At 35.9% G+C, this 18,078-nt stretch overlaps 1 protein-coding gene and 1 long non-coding RNA gene across 2 annotated transcripts in view; both read right to left on the bottom strand.

Annotated features, from left to right (window-relative positions):
* Positions 1-18,078, bottom strand: part of LOC147839443 (uncharacterized) — an 837,962-nt gene that overhangs the window by 472,569 nt on the left and 347,315 nt on the right. The window lies entirely within an intron of this gene.
* slc22a2 (solute carrier family 22 member 2) overlaps positions 1-18,078 on the bottom strand; it is a 19,354-nt gene extending 1,276 nt beyond the window's left edge. The window contains 10 exon segments of the mRNA NM_213150.2: positions 11-110; positions 2,624-2,736; positions 3,584-3,692; positions 5,842-6,056; positions 8,325-8,428; positions 8,510-8,624; positions 9,319-9,487; positions 10,342-10,496; positions 13,709-13,812; positions 17,632-18,078. Coding sequence (NP_998315.2) covers positions 11-110; positions 2,624-2,736; positions 3,584-3,692; positions 5,842-6,056; positions 8,325-8,428; positions 8,510-8,624; positions 9,319-9,487; positions 10,342-10,496; positions 13,709-13,812; positions 17,632-18,048 — 1,601 coding nt within the window. The 5' untranslated portion in view covers positions 18,049-18,078.

Raw genomic sequence — 18,078 nt, 5'->3', positions numbered from 1 at the left:
AAAACCTCACCTGTTTGGATGTTCAATGTCGTCGATGGTTTCTGGAAGAGGCACACCTTTGGTTTCAGGTAACAACAGAACCAGTCCGCCAGCCACAAAAGCGAGAGCACCTGTCAGGAAACAATCACTTATTTTTAGATTGTTTAGTTTTAGTGTTGTGCTCATCGCATATCTATAAGCTAGTGCAGGCCCGTAGCCTTCACGCACTCAACAGCCGCAGCTTGGCTCATGTAGCGGAAGGGGCGGAGCTATCAGGCGCACATGTTGGATAACTTCATTTGTTTTAGATTGTGAAAGCAAAATTCTCCTACGAGAGTAATTATAGCGCCTCCCGATGATGAATGCAGTTTCACTCATGGCAGGTATTATTTGGTAGTTTGGTTATTTATTTAACTAATTTGTGAACCGTCAAATGTCATCAGGGAAACGGTTTGAATTTCCGCTAAGTAAAAAACCCATCAGTGATCCATTTGGCACGACACTACATACATATACAGTTGAGTGTGTAAGTGCATAAGTACACAGTGTACTGTTTGCCATTTAGGACGCAGCTAAATTTTGCCTGGTAATTCCCAGCCCTGTTCCTAAAGGCACATCAACAGTACACATTTTCAACCTCTTCCTAATCAAAAACACCTGAATCAACTCATCCGAACATTAGAAGAGACTCCAAAGTCTGAAGTTAATGGGTCAGATAAGGAAGGCATCCAAAATATGTAATGTTGGTGTGTCTCTAGGAACACGGTTGGGAAACACTGATCTACAGATTAATACATTATATATACAATTTTAAAAACATACAATCTTGTAAATTACAGCGTACTGTACATTTTCTGACCAATAAACAAATGACAGATTTAGGGCTCTATTTTGACGGTCCATGCGCAGAGAGCAAAACGCAGGGCGCAAACGCTTTCAGGGCGTGTCAGAACGCATTTTTGCTAATTTACGGATGGGAAAATGCGCTTTGCGCCGCGGCGCATGGTCTAAAAGGGTTGAGTTTATTTTCTTAATGAGTTATAGGTGTGTTTTGAGAATAAACCAATTAGAGTCTCATCTCCCATTCCCTTTAAGAGTCAGCTGCGTCGCGCCAAGAGCGCATTCGCTATTTACAGGACGTAAAGTAAGTCTAAGTGGAAAAAATGAGCATTTCACAAGCAAACAGTTGACAGTTTTTTAACAGAAAACTGTTAAACAGAGCATCTACTGCGTGAGAATGAGAGATAATGGATCTATTTTTACTTTCGCTCTTGGAGAGGGAAACCTTTAAGCACAGACATCAATTAGTCTATAAATAATAATTGCGTTTGTTAAGCGCAAATATTCGTTTTAAAACTATTTCTAAATTCAGTTCTAATTTCCAGCAAACGAACAAATGAACAAATATGACCAAGTGTGGTCAAAATACTGAGTTATATCTAAATACACCTGCCATGCCCCATATGGTCTAAAACCTGACAGGTGGGCAAATCTAAGCTTGTTTTTAATAAAACAAATATAAATATGGATATAATAAATGATACTGCTAATAATAATAACATTATACAAAAACATGTTGTTATGAATGAACTGAAAAAGCCTCCCGAGATGAAGAAGACATAAAAGCAGTGATTTTTCATATTTATGTAGGCTAGAAAATATGTTTTGTAATATTTTAATCCTTTATATTTATATCCTATATATATCCTGAATATTTAAATTTTTTTATATGTAAAGATATTTGCCTTATGCTCTCTTGTGTGTATTAAGCAGTGCGTAAGCGAGGCGCAACTCTGCGCCGGAGTTTAGACCGGGTTAGTTTTCGTCTAATGAAAAATCTATTATAGCTTCTCAAAATAGCAACGCACCAGCAGTGCACCTCAGAACGCCTTCCTTTTTAGACCAGAACGCCTATGGGCGCACAAATGAGCGCTAATGCATTTGCTATTTAAACAGCGTAGCGCAACGCCTCAAAACCACTCTTGCGCCAAGCTGAAACTACCATAAGACTACTGCGCTGCGTCTTGCGCCACACTGCGCCAGGAGTATGATATCGCCCTTAATGTAGAATATACATAATAGCAGTGTTGGAGGTAACGCATAACAAGTAACGCAAGTTACGGAACATTACTTTTCTAAGTAACGAGTAAAAATGCATTATTTTTAAACAAAATAAATCATATTTGAGTGAGTTTTTTGAAAATGTAGCGCGAGTTACTTTTTAGTTTAATTAATGACTTTTTAAAAAATAAATTGTTGAATTAAAATTAAAGCAGTCACGATGAATCACGCCGTCAAGGAGAGAATGTGTTCATTCTCTGAGGTCAGGAAGTTCTCAGATAAAATATCTTAAAAAATTATTTATTTATTTTTTAAAGTAAGTGTAGGTTGTACATTGCGTTTTTAATTGCAGAACTATTAAAAAAAAAGTTCTGAAAGAGATCAAGCCTCAGCCGGGTCAGAAAAAGTAACTCAAAGTAACTTAAAAGTAACTTTACTTTTACTTTACTTACCCTAAAAAGTAACTAAGTAGCGCAACTAGTTACTTTTTTGGGTAGTAACCCAATATTGTACTTTCTAAAGTAACTTTCCTCAACACTGCATAATAGTAGTGCATAATTATGAAATCATGAGATTTCTGTACCAAAAATGATAAGAGGAAGTTCTAGCCAGATGACAGCGAGTCTGTAGAGCAGGAACGGTGCCACAATCCCTCCAACATCACAGAGAGTAGAACAGACTGAAACACCTAGATTTCTGCAGCCAAACAACATCATACAGCATTATAAACACACACACACACACACACACACACACACACACACACACACACACACACACACACACACACACATACACGCACATAAATACAGTATTACACAAAATTTGAAATAAGACAGATTTGAGTATTTTAGAATAGAAAAAATGTGAGTTTTTCTACTAAATATAATACTAATGTTATCTTATCTTTCGAGAATTATTATTTATTTACAGCACAAATGAGAGTTCATATCACACAATTTTAAGAAACAAATAAAAATTGAGAGATAAAACCTTGAATGCTCCCTTTTCTGCTTGCAGTTCCAAGTTTACAATTGATTGTTTTCTTACAATTACAAAAACTTACAAAATGTAACATTTAATATGAAGCTTGATTATGCTACAGATTAAAACAAATAAATAAAAAAGGTAATTGTGACCTTTTACTTCAAAATTCTGACATACCTTTTTAGACTTACAGGTTTATCCCATAATTTTGCTTACAATAGAGTTTTAATTGCAAAAAACCAGTTGAAATTGGAATATATGAACTATGAACTCACAAAATTGAGACAAGAAAAATTCAGAAGTACCAAAAACAACCTCAACTTTTTCTTCCAATTCCAAGAACACATTACACATTTCTTTTATCAGAATTGCATAAAAGAAGTCTAAATTGTGAGGTGTAAACTAGAAATAATAAAAACGCATAGAATTATTGGAATGAGAAGTCACAATAACCCTTTAGAATTTTTATACTGTGGCAGAAACAGAATTTCAAAGGAAACTAACATCTGCAATTGTTTTTGAAATGCATGATAGAAAAATAAGCAGTCAAACTCACCTGATAACAGTAGGATATAGTTCAGTATTCACAAACACCACCATTTCAAAAGCCATAGTGATACCCAGCCGTCCAACACAAGCAACAGCGCTCTTTAACCAGAACATACCTGTAGAAGACACAACATTTCCAGAAGAAGACTTTTAGAACTCAGGAGCCACTTTATTAGGTACACCTGATCAACTGCTTACTAAAGATTTGTATTATAGTGTTCCCTCTCCAAGCCAAATGTCAAATTCCCTGACGTTTTATTGATATTTTACTAACTTAAAAGGTGGATTTTCATGAGCTATAATAAAAGGTTTTACTTGCATACAATTAAAATACTTTGAACATGCGTATAATTTAATAGCAATTTTAAGAGTAACAATTAATAATACACACTGAAAAAAATATATATATCATTGGATTTATTATTGTAGGCTGCACGGTGGTACAGTGGGTAGCACGTTCGCCTCACAGCAAGAAGGTCGCTGATTTGAGCCTCGGCTGGGTCAGTTGGCGTTTCTGTGTGGAATTTGCATGTTCTCCCTGTGTTCGCGTGGGTTTTCTCCGGGTGCTCCAGTTTCCCTCACAAGTCCAAAGACGTGGTACAGGTGAATTAGGTAGGCTAAATTGTCCGTAGTGTATGTGTATGTATGAGTGTGTATGGGTGTTTCCCAGTGATGGGATGCAGCTGGAAGGGCATCCGCTGCGTAAAACATATGCTGGATAAGTTTGCGGTTCAATCCGCTATTAATAAAGGGACAAAGCCGAAAAGAAAATGAATGAATGAATGATTTATTTATTTTTTAAGGTAAATGGTTACAACAATTCATAAGAGCTAAATTTAAACAAATTAAGTTGAAAATGACTAATTTAATTTGTTTATAAATTCAGCCCATATCAATTGTTTGCAACCATTTGCCAGTTTGCAATTTAGTAAGTCCAATGAATAATTAGATTCAGTGTACCCCAGATTTTGAAAAGAAATGAAAGAAACAGGAGCATGAGTTTTTCAAGTGGTTAGGGTTAACAGGTTAACTTGGCGACTTCCAAAAAGGAATAGAATAGTGCTAAAAAACAACCGAACCAAAACTAAAGATTGTATGTTTTTAACTAAACGATGTGATGCGGTTTAGAAAAACAAAATGACATTTTGATAAATGGAATCTAAAATTTAAAGCTACAAACAAAAGTTCCTGATATTCAATGATTTGGACAAAATATATATATATATATATTTTAATGGCTGTAATAGTTAAATAATGAAAGGCCAGTGAAAAAAAATTAAAAATTAGACATTAGTATCAGAGTATCATTAGCATCAAATCATCAAGCAGGGCTGAGCCTGGTCAGTACCTGAATAGGAGACCACATGGGAAAACTAGATTACTGTTGGAAGTGATTTTAGTGAGGCCAGCAGGGGGCGCTCAACCTGTAGTCTGTGTGAGTCTAAATGCCCCAGTATAGTGAAGGGGACGCAATACTGTCATTGAGCATCATCTTTCGATAGAGGCGTTAAACCGAGGTCCCTTGCAGCTTGTCACTTCCGCCTAAATGGATCAATGATGTTTTTTCAAATCACCTTCAACAGTACTGACCAATCAAATACTCTCTTGTATCTGTCATGTCCCACCCCCTACAAGATGTTTCTCATTTGATATAGCTCAACCACTCTCATTGCCAGAGCTACGATAAACACAAAAGGCTATTGGCTATTTTTCAAAAAGAGGGAGGGGCAACTCTATTTCCCACCCTCTCTTCATGTTTCAGTAGAGATTATGTCTAACATTGTATAAAAATGCACATTTTAAAGCACTTCACAGGACAATTGAATTATTCACACATCATACACAATAATGAGAAAAGCAATTTAAATGGCATAATTAACATTTAGTGCTGTAATTAATTACTTGGAGTTACCCAAAACTATCTCTTAGAAATATTTCCAGGCACAATTGAAGGCAAAGGAGAGTCTAATTCAGTACTAGAAAGGTGTACACTATAAACAGATGTAATGACAAAAAGTCAAGACAACAAATATTTGTATGTGGCTTTAACTTATTTTAACAATCAGGTTTCGTCTAAACTGTGTAAGTAATACAAAGCTTAACTTCATATTTTAAGTCAGTTTGATTGATGCAAGTTGAGAAGAAAGATTCATTTGATTGAACTAAAAAATGTAAGGCAGCAAGAATTTTTTTTACAGTGTACCAAATAAAGTGCTCATCGAGTCAACTCATTAATAGGAATAATAGCTAGAAATGCTAACTCACTGTCGGGGATGAATGCTGTGATCAAGCAAGCCGCTCCAGCCACAATATTCGCAGTCGCAAACGGAAGTCGTCGGCCGATCCGCTCAATAGTGAGGAGGATGAGGAAAGCGGCAGGCAATTCCACAATTCCAGATATGAGGAAGTCCACATACACATTTCCTCCCAGGATTCCCAGCCTCATAATGAGACCTTGGTAAACCACAGCACTGGTGAACCTGTGGCACAGATGAGGTTAAGATGTACAGTATGTACACAAGGCCAGATTTAATAGCAAGTCACACTAGTGCAAAACCTCTTACTGCATTAAACAAATACTGTCAGAAATTGCTACACTCATAACATAATTGTTCCTGCTTGTTGGAACTAATTATTTAGAATAAGCTGTAACAACACAATTATTGAGGTGTTTTGGGACAACTTTATTGTTTTATGTTCAATCCACTTGATTTTGTTACGTTAATTTGATTTGTGTAAGGACAACATGAATGCATTGTGTGGAAGCTTGCATTTTTACAGTGGACATGTGTAATAACTGACCTGTAAAGGTTTATCTTTTCAATGTTTCAAAGTTATGGCAGCAGAACATCTAAATGAGCAATGCAATGCTACTTAATGAGGGGTACCTATTAAAGTCTCTGTAAAATAAGTCTGTAATGTCCCTAGTGTGTATGTGAAGTTTCAGCTCATTATAACACACACATAATTTTTTATTACTCTTTGAAACTGCCTCTTTTAGACTGAGAAAAGTTGTGCCAGTTTGGTGACTGATGCTTTAAATTCAAAATAAAGTGTGCTTGTTTCAAAAGTGGGTGGAGCTACAAATGCCTGTGTGTCAGCATAGTGGCAGATTAAAAAACAAGATTGAAGTCCTATGCTTTGTGCTCTTTTCAAAAGAGGGCCAAAATGGTGGCAAAGTGGCTGCTTCTCACTCAGGGCTGTCTATGCTCATGAGGGAGTGATCATCAATAATGTGCAGGGCTTTCCCATTCTGATGACACGCGTACGTAGGAAGCATGTCAATCAAAGTGTTTCTGAAGAGTGTTTTTATTAAATATGATTATAAAAAATGACATGAATATATTTTTACCATTAGAAGCTGATTATATTTAGAGACTGTAGTCACATAACTGTGTTTAAAACTCTTTTAAAAGAGATTTTTTTCACAATAGGGGCCCTGTAAAGTCTGCAGTGTAAAATTGACCTGGATTTGCATCATTTAACAGCCAAAAAACACATCTTAACCCATTTTCTACTTGTGCTGTTTATAAAATGTACACACATTTTTTATCATTGGCTCTGCTTGTATGCTAACTTTAAAGCACCAGTATCTACACTGTGTTTGAAATCATAAAAATCTGGGTTATTTATTTCACACTTTGAGCAAAACACTCAGAAAACGTTCCACTATTCCCATCTAAGATTACACTCTAAATTGCCCTGTTTAGTAAATCTCTGACTCTAATGGAATAGTTCACCCAAAAAATGAAAATTACCCCATAATTAACTCACCCTCAATGTGTAAGACTTTCCTCTTCAATTGAACTATTTGTAAATAAATGTGTTTTTTGGTCATAAAAATGTACATTAATAAAATCCCAGAATTTATGTACAAGCCGGGATTCGAACTCAAGACACCGGCAGTGCAGTTGCACTATATACTGGTAGAGATTTTGTTTTCGACCCATTAATTAAATCAGATTAAAACGTTCCTGAAAAGCTCTGATCCTTTAGATCGCTATAGTCACATGACCCGGGTGTTTTGAAACACTTCAGAGCATCTCAAATGTCAAATTTCAGTTTCCCCTTCAACCACCCCTATTAATAAGTGGTTTCAGCGAGATAGATTTATTCCCAAAGCTTTTGCTATAGACCATTTCAAGGAGTAATGCCATTAGTCCATGAACATCTCCTGCTTGTAGTCAAACTATTTTTATAACTGAAACAAGAGGCAATTCTATCATATCTCAACATTAAAAAAAGCTGTCATAACATCATTTATCAATATGTAGACCTTTAGGATTCTCGGGAGCTATGGAAATTAAAAATGTGTTAACAGGAAATACAATAGGGCCATTATTAATGTTTAAACCACTTAAAATGGCCTATTAACGCATCTTACGCCACGCTACTGTACATATGTTGTACATAGTCGACTTTAGCGTGCATTCAGCCTCCTCCAGATATTTAAAAAATTGAATACATGTCTGTTACAAAACGCATTCATCCACTTCATAGGACATGTGTTAACCCTCTGTTAGCTTGATGACAGCTTTTGGAAGCTTCAAAATAACGGTCACTATCCAAAACCATTACACAGCATATAAAAGAGCCCAGAATAAATTTAAACCCACTCCAACTGTGTTCGTCTGACAGAAGAAAGTCATATACACTGAGGATGGCTTGACGGTAAGTAAATTCTGAGGTAAATCTTTTCATTTTTGGATGAACTATTCCTTTAACATGGTGTTTAGGATCAAACACACCAGTTGAAACTGAGGATGAACGTGTATGTTCTCAGTTTGGCAGTCTTGAACAGGTCCATGAAAGACGCAGTTGAGCCAGAGTCTATGTTGTCATCCTTCAGTGTCTAATGGAGGAATTTAAGCATTAATAAGAGACATTTGGGTATTTGTTGTAAACTCATGCGTATCGTATACTGTCTCTGTACCTCGATTTTCTTGGACAGCGTCTTCCTGTTTTCTTTGGCTATTGATTTGGTGATCTCCACGGCTTCAGCTATCTTGTTTTGGGTAAGGAGCCATCGTGGTGATTCGGGGATGAACCTGAAATTCATAATGTATTTAAATAATGTTATGTTAAAGTTATGTAGCAGAGTGTAACCCAATTTACACATAAAAACAAAAGAAATATAACAATAATAATAATAATAATAATAATAATAATATTATCAACAACAAAATAAATAGTTGCAAACATATTTTTATACTTTTTAAATCATTTTGGATTATAAATGTATTTATGTTTTAATATGATGTATTAAAGCAGGGTTTCTCAACCACGTTCCAGGGTGACCACCAGCTCTGCACATTTTCCATGTCTCCTTAACCAAACTCACCTGGTTCAGATCATTAGCTCATTAGCAGAGAATGAAAGAGCTGCAATGGGTGTGACAAACAAAGGAGACATGCAAAACATGCAGTGTTGGTGGTACTCCAGGAACGTGGTTGAGAAACACTGTATTACAGGGATAGTTCACCAAAAAATGAAAATGCACCTGTTATTTACTCACACTCAAGAGGTTCCAAACCTTTAAACAGTTTGTTAAACACAAAAAATTATATTTTCAAGAATGCTGAAAACGTCTATAGTCTTCTGACTTCTACATCAGGAAAAACATATATTATGGAAGTCAATGGTTACAGGTTTTTTTGGGATGCCCCTATTGTTTTGTTTGTGAACGGCCATGCTATAAAGTAAACGAGTTGGAAACTGTTGTTCTCATTAAGTAACACTTACCAATAGTAAGTCAGGAAGCAGATGTACGGTACTGTGAAGACCACCTGTAACCAGCGCCAGTTTGTTATGAAGTAGGCCAGGAGAGGAAGAAGGAGTATCCCCATGCTGAAAAACAACTGATAGGTCACTCCAACCGTCCTCCTGTGGTCAACACCAACCAGCTCTGTGACTGCAGCCGAGAAACAAGAGAAAAGATGAAGATTCATGACATATAAAGCAAACAAATGGGATATAGACTGTGCAGTAAGTCAAAATTATTATTGAAATTTGTATTATTTTTCTAATATTACCCAAGTGATGTTTAACAGAGCAAGAAGGTATTCACAGTATCTCCTACAATATTTTTTTCTTCAGGAAAAAGTCTTATTTATTTTAGTTTGGCTGGAATGAAAGCAGTTTTTAATTTTTTTAAAAACAATATTAGCCCTTGATTGTCTACAGAACAAACTGTTATCCAATAGCTTGCCTAATTAGCTTAACTACCTAGTCAAGCCTTTAAATGTCACTTTACGCTAAACACTAGTGTCTTGCAAAAATATCTTGTAAAATATTAGGCAAAAATAAAGGTCACACTTTATTTTGATGGTCCGTTTGTTGAATTTAAGTTGTATCTACATGCCAACTAATTCTCATTGGATTATAAGTAGACTGTAGGTTGAGGTTAGGGTTGGGGTTAGAGTAGGTTGACGTACTTGCTAAGATTGTCTGTTAAGAGAGGAGTATCAACAGATATTAAGCAGACAGTCTACTAATACTCAAATGGACTATCAAAATAAAGCTACCAAAATAAAAAATGTAGTTATTAGAAATTTATAAAAAATATTATGTATTGAAAAAATCCATTACGCAACACTTCAGAAACAATTTTAAAAAAATTAAAATTTCACAGAAGGGGTAATCATTTTGACTTCAACTGTACGTCTTGGATGACCTGAACTATCCATTTAATATAATACCACTGCTTCAGGAAGTAAACAAACATGCTTTAAAATAAAATTAATTTATTTTAAAATGTTTTTGTACTTAGCACATATCCAACCATCCAGCCGCCCTTCACCCCAAAGCCAAAGAGAGCTCTGAACACCAGCAGGGAGATGTAATTAGGAGACGTGGCCACCAGAATCCCTGTGACTCCAATGAAGAAGTTGGTCATCAGGAAACTCTTCATCCTCCCATATCTAAAAGAAAACATGAATCACTTTCATGCTGAAAAAAATGTTAAAAAAATAGAGTCATTTGTTTTTATTTATTCATTTATTTTTTTTTTTACATTTGGGGTCAGTAGCATTCCTTGTGAATACTCACTATACTGTATATGCATTTACTGGATCAAAATAAAAAAAGAGGTAAATATTATTATAGCTAGATTTAAATAATTGTTAAAAAGATTATTGTTTTTGAGCATTATCATCCCAGTCTTCAGTAACTTAATGCAAAATAAAATAATAATAAATAAATATAATACTTATACATGTATATTTATTTTCACTCTCAGAGCAAAATCACTGACCATTTTTCTAAACATTTTACCCTTTAATTCACACAGCTTAATATTTCCACAGCTGTGTATTCACAGCTGTTTCTCTGGATGTACGGATTCACTGCTTATATAATATTTATTTATTTATTCTTTGCGGCCTGATAACATTTCTTACAAATTTCCTTGCTTTTTTAGGATTTGTTTTCTGTTCAATCATTTTAAGGTCAATAACATTCATTCATTCATTTTCATTCAGCTGTGTCGCCACAGTGGAATGAACCGCCAACTATTCCAGCATATGTTTTACGCAGCAGATGTCCAGTACTGGGTACCACCCATACACCCTCACATTCATGCAGGCACTCATACAGTACGGTCAATTTACTTAATCGACTGGCCCAGCAGGGACTCGAACCAGCAAACTTCTTCCCGTGAGGCAAAAAGCACCACAAACCATTAAGCCGCTGCGCTGCCTGCTTTCAGTAACATTTCTTGTCTGAAGTGTATAATGCTCCGCAAGGCTGCATTTGTTTGATAAAAATAAATAAATATAAACAGCTAAATATTATTAAAACTATGCTAAATTACTTTAAAGCATAATTTAGAGGGTTTTTAAAAACTGTTATTAGTCCTGTAATTTAATGTCAAAATTTTAAATAAATATATAATGCCTTTAGTGAAAACATTTCTTCCATAAATAAATAGATAAATAAATAAATAGATAAATAAATGAATAAATAAATAAATAATGCCATCAGTAAAAACATTTCTTCCATTAATAAAAAATCAAATAAATAAATAAATAATAAAATAACTAACTAACTAACTAAATAAATAAAGCCTTCTGTGAAAACATTTCTTCCAAATTTCAAGTAAAAATATTTTCATTGAGAGCATTAATTAATGTATTTATTTAACAGGTGGACAAAATAATTCATTCATTTTCTTTTTGGCTTCATTAATTAGGGGTCACTACAGCAGAATAAACCACCAACTTATCCAGCATAAGTTTTACACAGCGGATGTCCTTTCAGCTGCAACCCATCACTGGGAAACATCTATACACTCATCCACACTCACACACAACAGACAATTTAGCCTACCCAGTTCACCTATAGCGCATGTCTTTTGACTGTGGGGTAAACCGGAGCACCCGGAGGAGACCCACGCGAACATGGGGAGAATCTGCAAACTCCACACAAAAATGCCAACTGACCCAGCTGAGGCTCAAACCAGCGACCTTCTTGCTATGAGGCGATAGCACTACCCACTAAAAAACATGGCATCTGGCAGCATGTTGGCTCAGTGGATAGCACTGCCGTCTCACAGCAAGAAGGTTGCTGGTTCGAGTTCCAGCTGAGTCAGTTGGCATTACTGCATGGAGTTTACATGTTCTCCCTGTGTTGGCGTGGGTTTCCTCTGGTGCTCCAGTTTTCCCCACAGCCTAAAGACAGTGCGATAAAGGTGAATTGGATGAGCTAAAGTGGCCGTAACGTATGAGTGTGTGTGAATGCAAGGTTGTATGGGTGTTTCTCAGTACTGGGTTGCTGCTGGAAGGCCATCCGCTGTGTAAATCATATGCCAGAATAGTTTGAACGAATGAAAATGAATGAATAAATGAACATTGCATATCTGTTGTCCACTAATTGTCCTTTTTACACTCTAAATGACTAAATCTTTACAACAAAAACTACATTTTACTCAGACACATACCTATAAACTGTAAATGTACAGAAACTTTTTCCCCAATACATGAAAATGGCTCGCAAAACCCTTCAGAACTGTACAGTTATGTCAGTTTAGGAAACTGAGGTTTATACATCATCAAAAAAAGTGTAATAATCATGATGTATGGCTTACATTACATTTGCTTTGCTATAATACATATGGTTTGTTATGATTATGAATATTTGGTTTAGAAAACATTCATTCATTCATTCATTCATTTTCTTTTTGGCTTAGTCCCTTTATTAATCTGGGGTTGCCACAGTGGAATGAACCGCCAACTTATGCAGCATATGTTTTATGCAGCGGATGCCCATCTCTGGGAAACATCCATACACACTCATTCACACTTATACACTAGGGACAATTTAGCCTACCCATTTGATCTGTTCTAGAGGTCTGCATTCAGCCGCGAGAGCCGACCAGATTTCAGCGGCAAGGGAATAAATTTCTGAATAAAGCACGGGAGCGGTCGGTAACTGGTTTCATTTTGGATGGGAGCTGGCCATCTAGCAATATCGCTCCCGACTCCCGAGCGAGCTCGCTTATGTATGTGTGTAAATGAGACAGCGTGATGCTGCGTTTAGCTTGTTTGTTGCTGTTTGTGTGTGTGTGTGATGACTATGTGTGTGTGTCACTTGCTTGGTGCTTATGTGTGTGTGTTTATACAGACAGCTTGTTATAGGCTGTCTGGATTGTATAGCTGAGTGGTTTCTGGTATTAGGTATTTAGACTGTGGGGGAAACCGGAGCACCCAGAGAAAACCCACGCTAATGTGGGGAGAACATTCAAACTCCACACGGAAACAATAACTGACCCAGCCGAGGCTCAAACCAGTGACTTTCTTGTTGTGAGGCGACAGCACTACCTACTACGCCACTGCATCGCCCGTTTAGAATACAACTATTGAGACTGAAATATTAAGAAAAATCACCTTTAAAAGTGATTAAAATTCCATAATACTAATAAAAAAAATACATTTTGATAGGTTTATGGAAAAAAAATACTAACTATCTTCAAGGAACAAAATCTTTATTATTCAAATAATCTAATCACTGTTTGTATAAAATAACAATGTTGAGCCATACAATGCATTTTCGGCTATTCCCACATAAACACTCATCCAACATATATACAATATAAATACATAAAGCAACACAGATAATAATTGAGGGTCTGCCATACTTGTCTGCCAGATATCCGATTGCAATGCTGCCCACAAGGAAGCCAATACTGAGTGTGGCCTGGAACATGTCAACATACCAGGCGTCTCCACAGACCAGATCAAACTGCAACACACAGATCTCACATCAGTGCACTTTATACACAAGCTGCACAATGTATTGTTTCAACATTGATTTTGCAATGTGTGTGTGTGTGTGTGTCTGCAATAGTCACATCGCAAAGATATGCCAGGTTGAGTCAGAATTATAGTTGATCAGCACAACAGATTTGCAGAGTCATTGCAAAGAATAACCATGACAGAGTGAGACTTAATCATTTGCATGTGTTTTAAAGGCATTTTAAGAGAGTTTAAAGCATTTGGGCACATAAACAGTACATTTGTAACTTTAATGAAGAATACTTTTACTGAATTAATGCAGTTGAAGTCAAAATTATTAGCAGTGGCAGATCTAGTGAAATCGGCACCCTTGGTGAAACACCCTATACACAGCCCTTCCCCAGAGAAACAAAGGAGACACTCTGGCTGCGTCTGAAATGGCCTACTACTCAGTAGGTACTGCAGAAAAGTATGTTCTATGCAGTATGAATGTGAGCAGTATGGAACTCAAATGTACTACATCTGCCTTTTTGCCATGATCACGTGACCTGCCCACGTCAGTTGCATTGATTAACTTCCCTTTATGAAATCCAGGGGTTATACAGGCTTCATGTCAAATTTAAGACTTTTTAAGATCCTTTTAAGACCATAAAGAATAAAAATTTAGACTTGCACAATACAGGGTCAAGATTTTTTCCTATTGGCCTGATATTATCATGAGAAATCATGTAATTTTTTTTTGTTTATTTTCCCCTGATTAGGGGATTTAATTAGGAAAATTCCCTGTAAAATGTCAAACAGCTATTGTGAAATGCAGCTCTTTGCAAAAAAAACCCTTAAATATAACAACAAATAAGGTTTAATTGAGATGTATTGTTGGTCATTGGATGGAAATTGGCCCAAATTGAGTAACTTTACTTGGACAAAGCAAAATTTAGACTTGTTGACAATTTAAGACCTACAACACAATATTTCAGTGAGTTTAAGACTTTTTAAGGCCTAAAATATAGGTTTTGAAATTTATTTTAAGACCTATTAAGACCCAGCAGATACCCTGGAATTCTCTCACAGTGCATCATGGGATAGCGCAGTGTGCATCAGATGCTCACTTAAGAATCTCGCTAGAAGTAGTAGGTCATTCGGGTCTTTCTCGCATTCCGTGGGTGGGGGGTTGGGGGTGGTGGTTGGCTAGACTAGAGACTGATTTTGGATGCTCTTGTTCCTTTCATTTAGGCTATTTATTTACTTTTATTATTACTTAGAATTACTGCCCAAGTTACTGATGTAAGGCAGTAATATACTTTTTATAGTAAAACTAATGTACGCAGTTTTGCTATTACTGACTTTATCAATGAAAGTTAAGCAATTATACTGTTTACATAAGCAAAAACGGATCATGCCTTTAGCGCCAAACAAGTGGCTTAAATTATATTTTATTGTCCTTATTTATTTCTATGTGTGTTCTGAACATTGAATGACGGGAGTGTTAGTAATTAATGACTGAAAGAATGTTCAGTTTTGAGTGAACTAATCCTTTATGTAAACTGAGGGAGCACAAATTCGTCCTCAGGGGAAAATGCCCCCTTTTGCCCCCTTGTAGTGCCGGGCCTGTCGCATACTGAGTTTCGAATTCTATGAATTCGGACATACTCAGCTTGCATACCATTTTTAGTGTACTATATAGTATGGAAGTAAGCAATTTTAGATGCAGCCTATGTGGTTGACTTTTTATTACTCCCATTGGAAAACATGAAATTGTTTCAAACAAACAATACAGATAGCAAATTGAAATTTGGCATATTTTCAATAGAATCTAGGCATGGAACGACAACCGCTTTCAAGGTATACCACACTTTGGAAAAGTCAAGGTTTTAAAACCGCCAACATTTTCTGCGGTTCTTAAGGTATGTGTAGGATTTTTTTATTTACATTTTTTTTTTTTAGCTTTTTAGGAAAACAGTATCGCCAGAGGAAAAAAATATCTAAAGATGCCGTTTTTATTTGTAAAGAGATCTGTGTTTTTAAAACTAACAAAGAAAGCAGCTTGACATGTTTACTGCTCCAAAATATTTTCAATGTTTCTCAAAATAAAATATGTTGTGTTCAAAGGCAAAAAAAAGTTTGGGTTTTTTCAGGGTGTCTGCAGGGTCTTAAAATGTCTTAAATTTCAAAAACTAAATTTATGGCCTCAAGACAATTCACTGAAATATGCTGTTGTGGGTCTTAAATACTTTTAAACAGGTCATAATTTTCACCTATTGCCAATGTAAAGCTATAGCCAATCAGAACAACCAACAAATCCATCTAAAAAAATTAACACTTACTAACTATTTAGCAATATGGTTTAATTGTCTTCCTTACATCCTTACAATAACATTTGTTTAAAAGTTCTCAATTTTTTCATGTTTTTATGCATAATTTTATGTTGTAATGTATTATAGTTTGTAAAACTTTAAGACATTTTGATTGTCTTTAATTTGTTATTGTTTATGCTACATTGCATTCGTGGGAAATATTCTGTTTTGGTTGGATTTTCAGAAGACTTTAAGATTAGAATCTCATTGTGAGTGTTTAAGTAAATGACACCAAAAATTGCTGTTTATTCATTTAGCATTTTTTAATAATCTAGGTGTAGATACTCTCAAAATAAACAATAACCTTGATTTAGACCTCATAATTCTGAAAATAATTATTGTACATTAGGAAACAAAATTACATTTTAAAACATTTTTATACATGTTGTGCATAAATGTGGTTTATTATAGCTTTTAAAATTTGTCTTTTTTTAAAGAAAGGTTGTGGTAATAAAAATATGTATGCATAGACCTAGAGCTAGCTTGTTTTGACACTTTATTTAAAATATGTGGCTAAGAAGTAACTTAGTTTTCATTTTAATTGGGCAAGTAAAGAAAATCCACTGGTTATTACAAAAAAATATTAGCGCTTTGCCCTGTGATAGCCTGACATTTCATTGATAATGGTCTTAAAAAGTCTTAAATTTGATGTGATGAAACCTGCAGAAACCCTGTTTTCACAAAGACATTTAAAAAAATATATATTTTAGAGCAGTATACGTTGAAACCGTGATTTTTTTATCCAAGGTTCTCATACCGTCAGAATCTTATACCGACCCATCTCAAATAGTATCTGGATGCAGCCTTTATGATGCAAGCTGAGATTGCATCACACAGCAATGCTATGCCAGACACAATGCACTCAATGAAATGAGTGACGTCACTGTGACGGGTAGGGTTAGGTTTAGGTGAGCGCATTAAAAAACATTGGATGCAGCTCAGATTGCACTGTACCAGGTCTGCATCCATATTCCTTCATCCTCTCAATATTTCACTACCTTTCTTGCCTTTTTTTCTGTAAAGTCATCAATTATATTGTCGTATAGCCCATTGAAGTAATCCAAACCCAGGGGCGTTGCTAGACATAAAGCTCTATGACTACCCCACCTCATTGGCGTCCATGTAAACAAGTAGGATTTCACATCGGGAGCAGGAGAAGCAGAGGGAGCGGTTATCTGCAACTTTTAAATGTTAAGATGTATAGAAGTGTCTTGAAAAATATCTAGTAAAATAATATGTACTGTCATCATGGCAAAGATAAAAGAAATCGGCTATTAGAAATGAGTTATTAAAACTATTATGTTTAGAAATGTGATGGAAAAAAATGGGGAAAAATATACAGGAGGGCTAATAATTCTGACTTCAACTGTATATTGCAGAAAAATAAAACATTCCAATGTCTTATTTGTTTAATATTATGCAGCCCTCTTTTATACACACACAAAAATTGCATTTACAATCCCACCACTTACCTCAGTGACAAACGACTGCCTCCCTACATAGTCATACTCCCAACCGTCCACACAACTCATCATGGGCATTACAGAGAGCTGAGACTGGTTAAAATCCCCATCTGGATTTTCGCAGCTCAGTCCGGTTGCGTTCCAATCCACGTCAAATCTTCCACACTGACTGTAGGACGCTCCTGAAGATCCGTTTATCAAGGGTACGGTCGCCCTGCGCGCGTCCTGAAGACTCCATCCGCATCTTTCCCGAATCTCACTGACACCTGGGTCACGGCACCAATGCTCAGGAGTAAATCCCTGAAACACAATCCCCACATACACGAAAGAAAATGGTATGGAAACCAGACAGAAAGTGCAAAATATGCGTATTTGGCTGCGACCGAATGTGCCGGCCTCTTCCAGAATCTCTTCGAAAGTGGTCATGTTTTTGCCGAATGCCACAAACAGAAAAAG

This window comes from Danio rerio, chromosome 20 (genome assembly GCF_052040795.2).
Source record: "Danio rerio strain M-AB ecotype USA chromosome 20, GRCz13ab, whole genome shotgun sequence".
NCBI classification, from domain to species: Eukaryota; Metazoa; Chordata; class Actinopteri; order Cypriniformes; family Danionidae; genus Danio; species Danio rerio.
The sequence above is the reverse complement of the archived record's forward strand: the minus strand, read 5'-3'. Positions and strand labels throughout refer to the sequence as shown.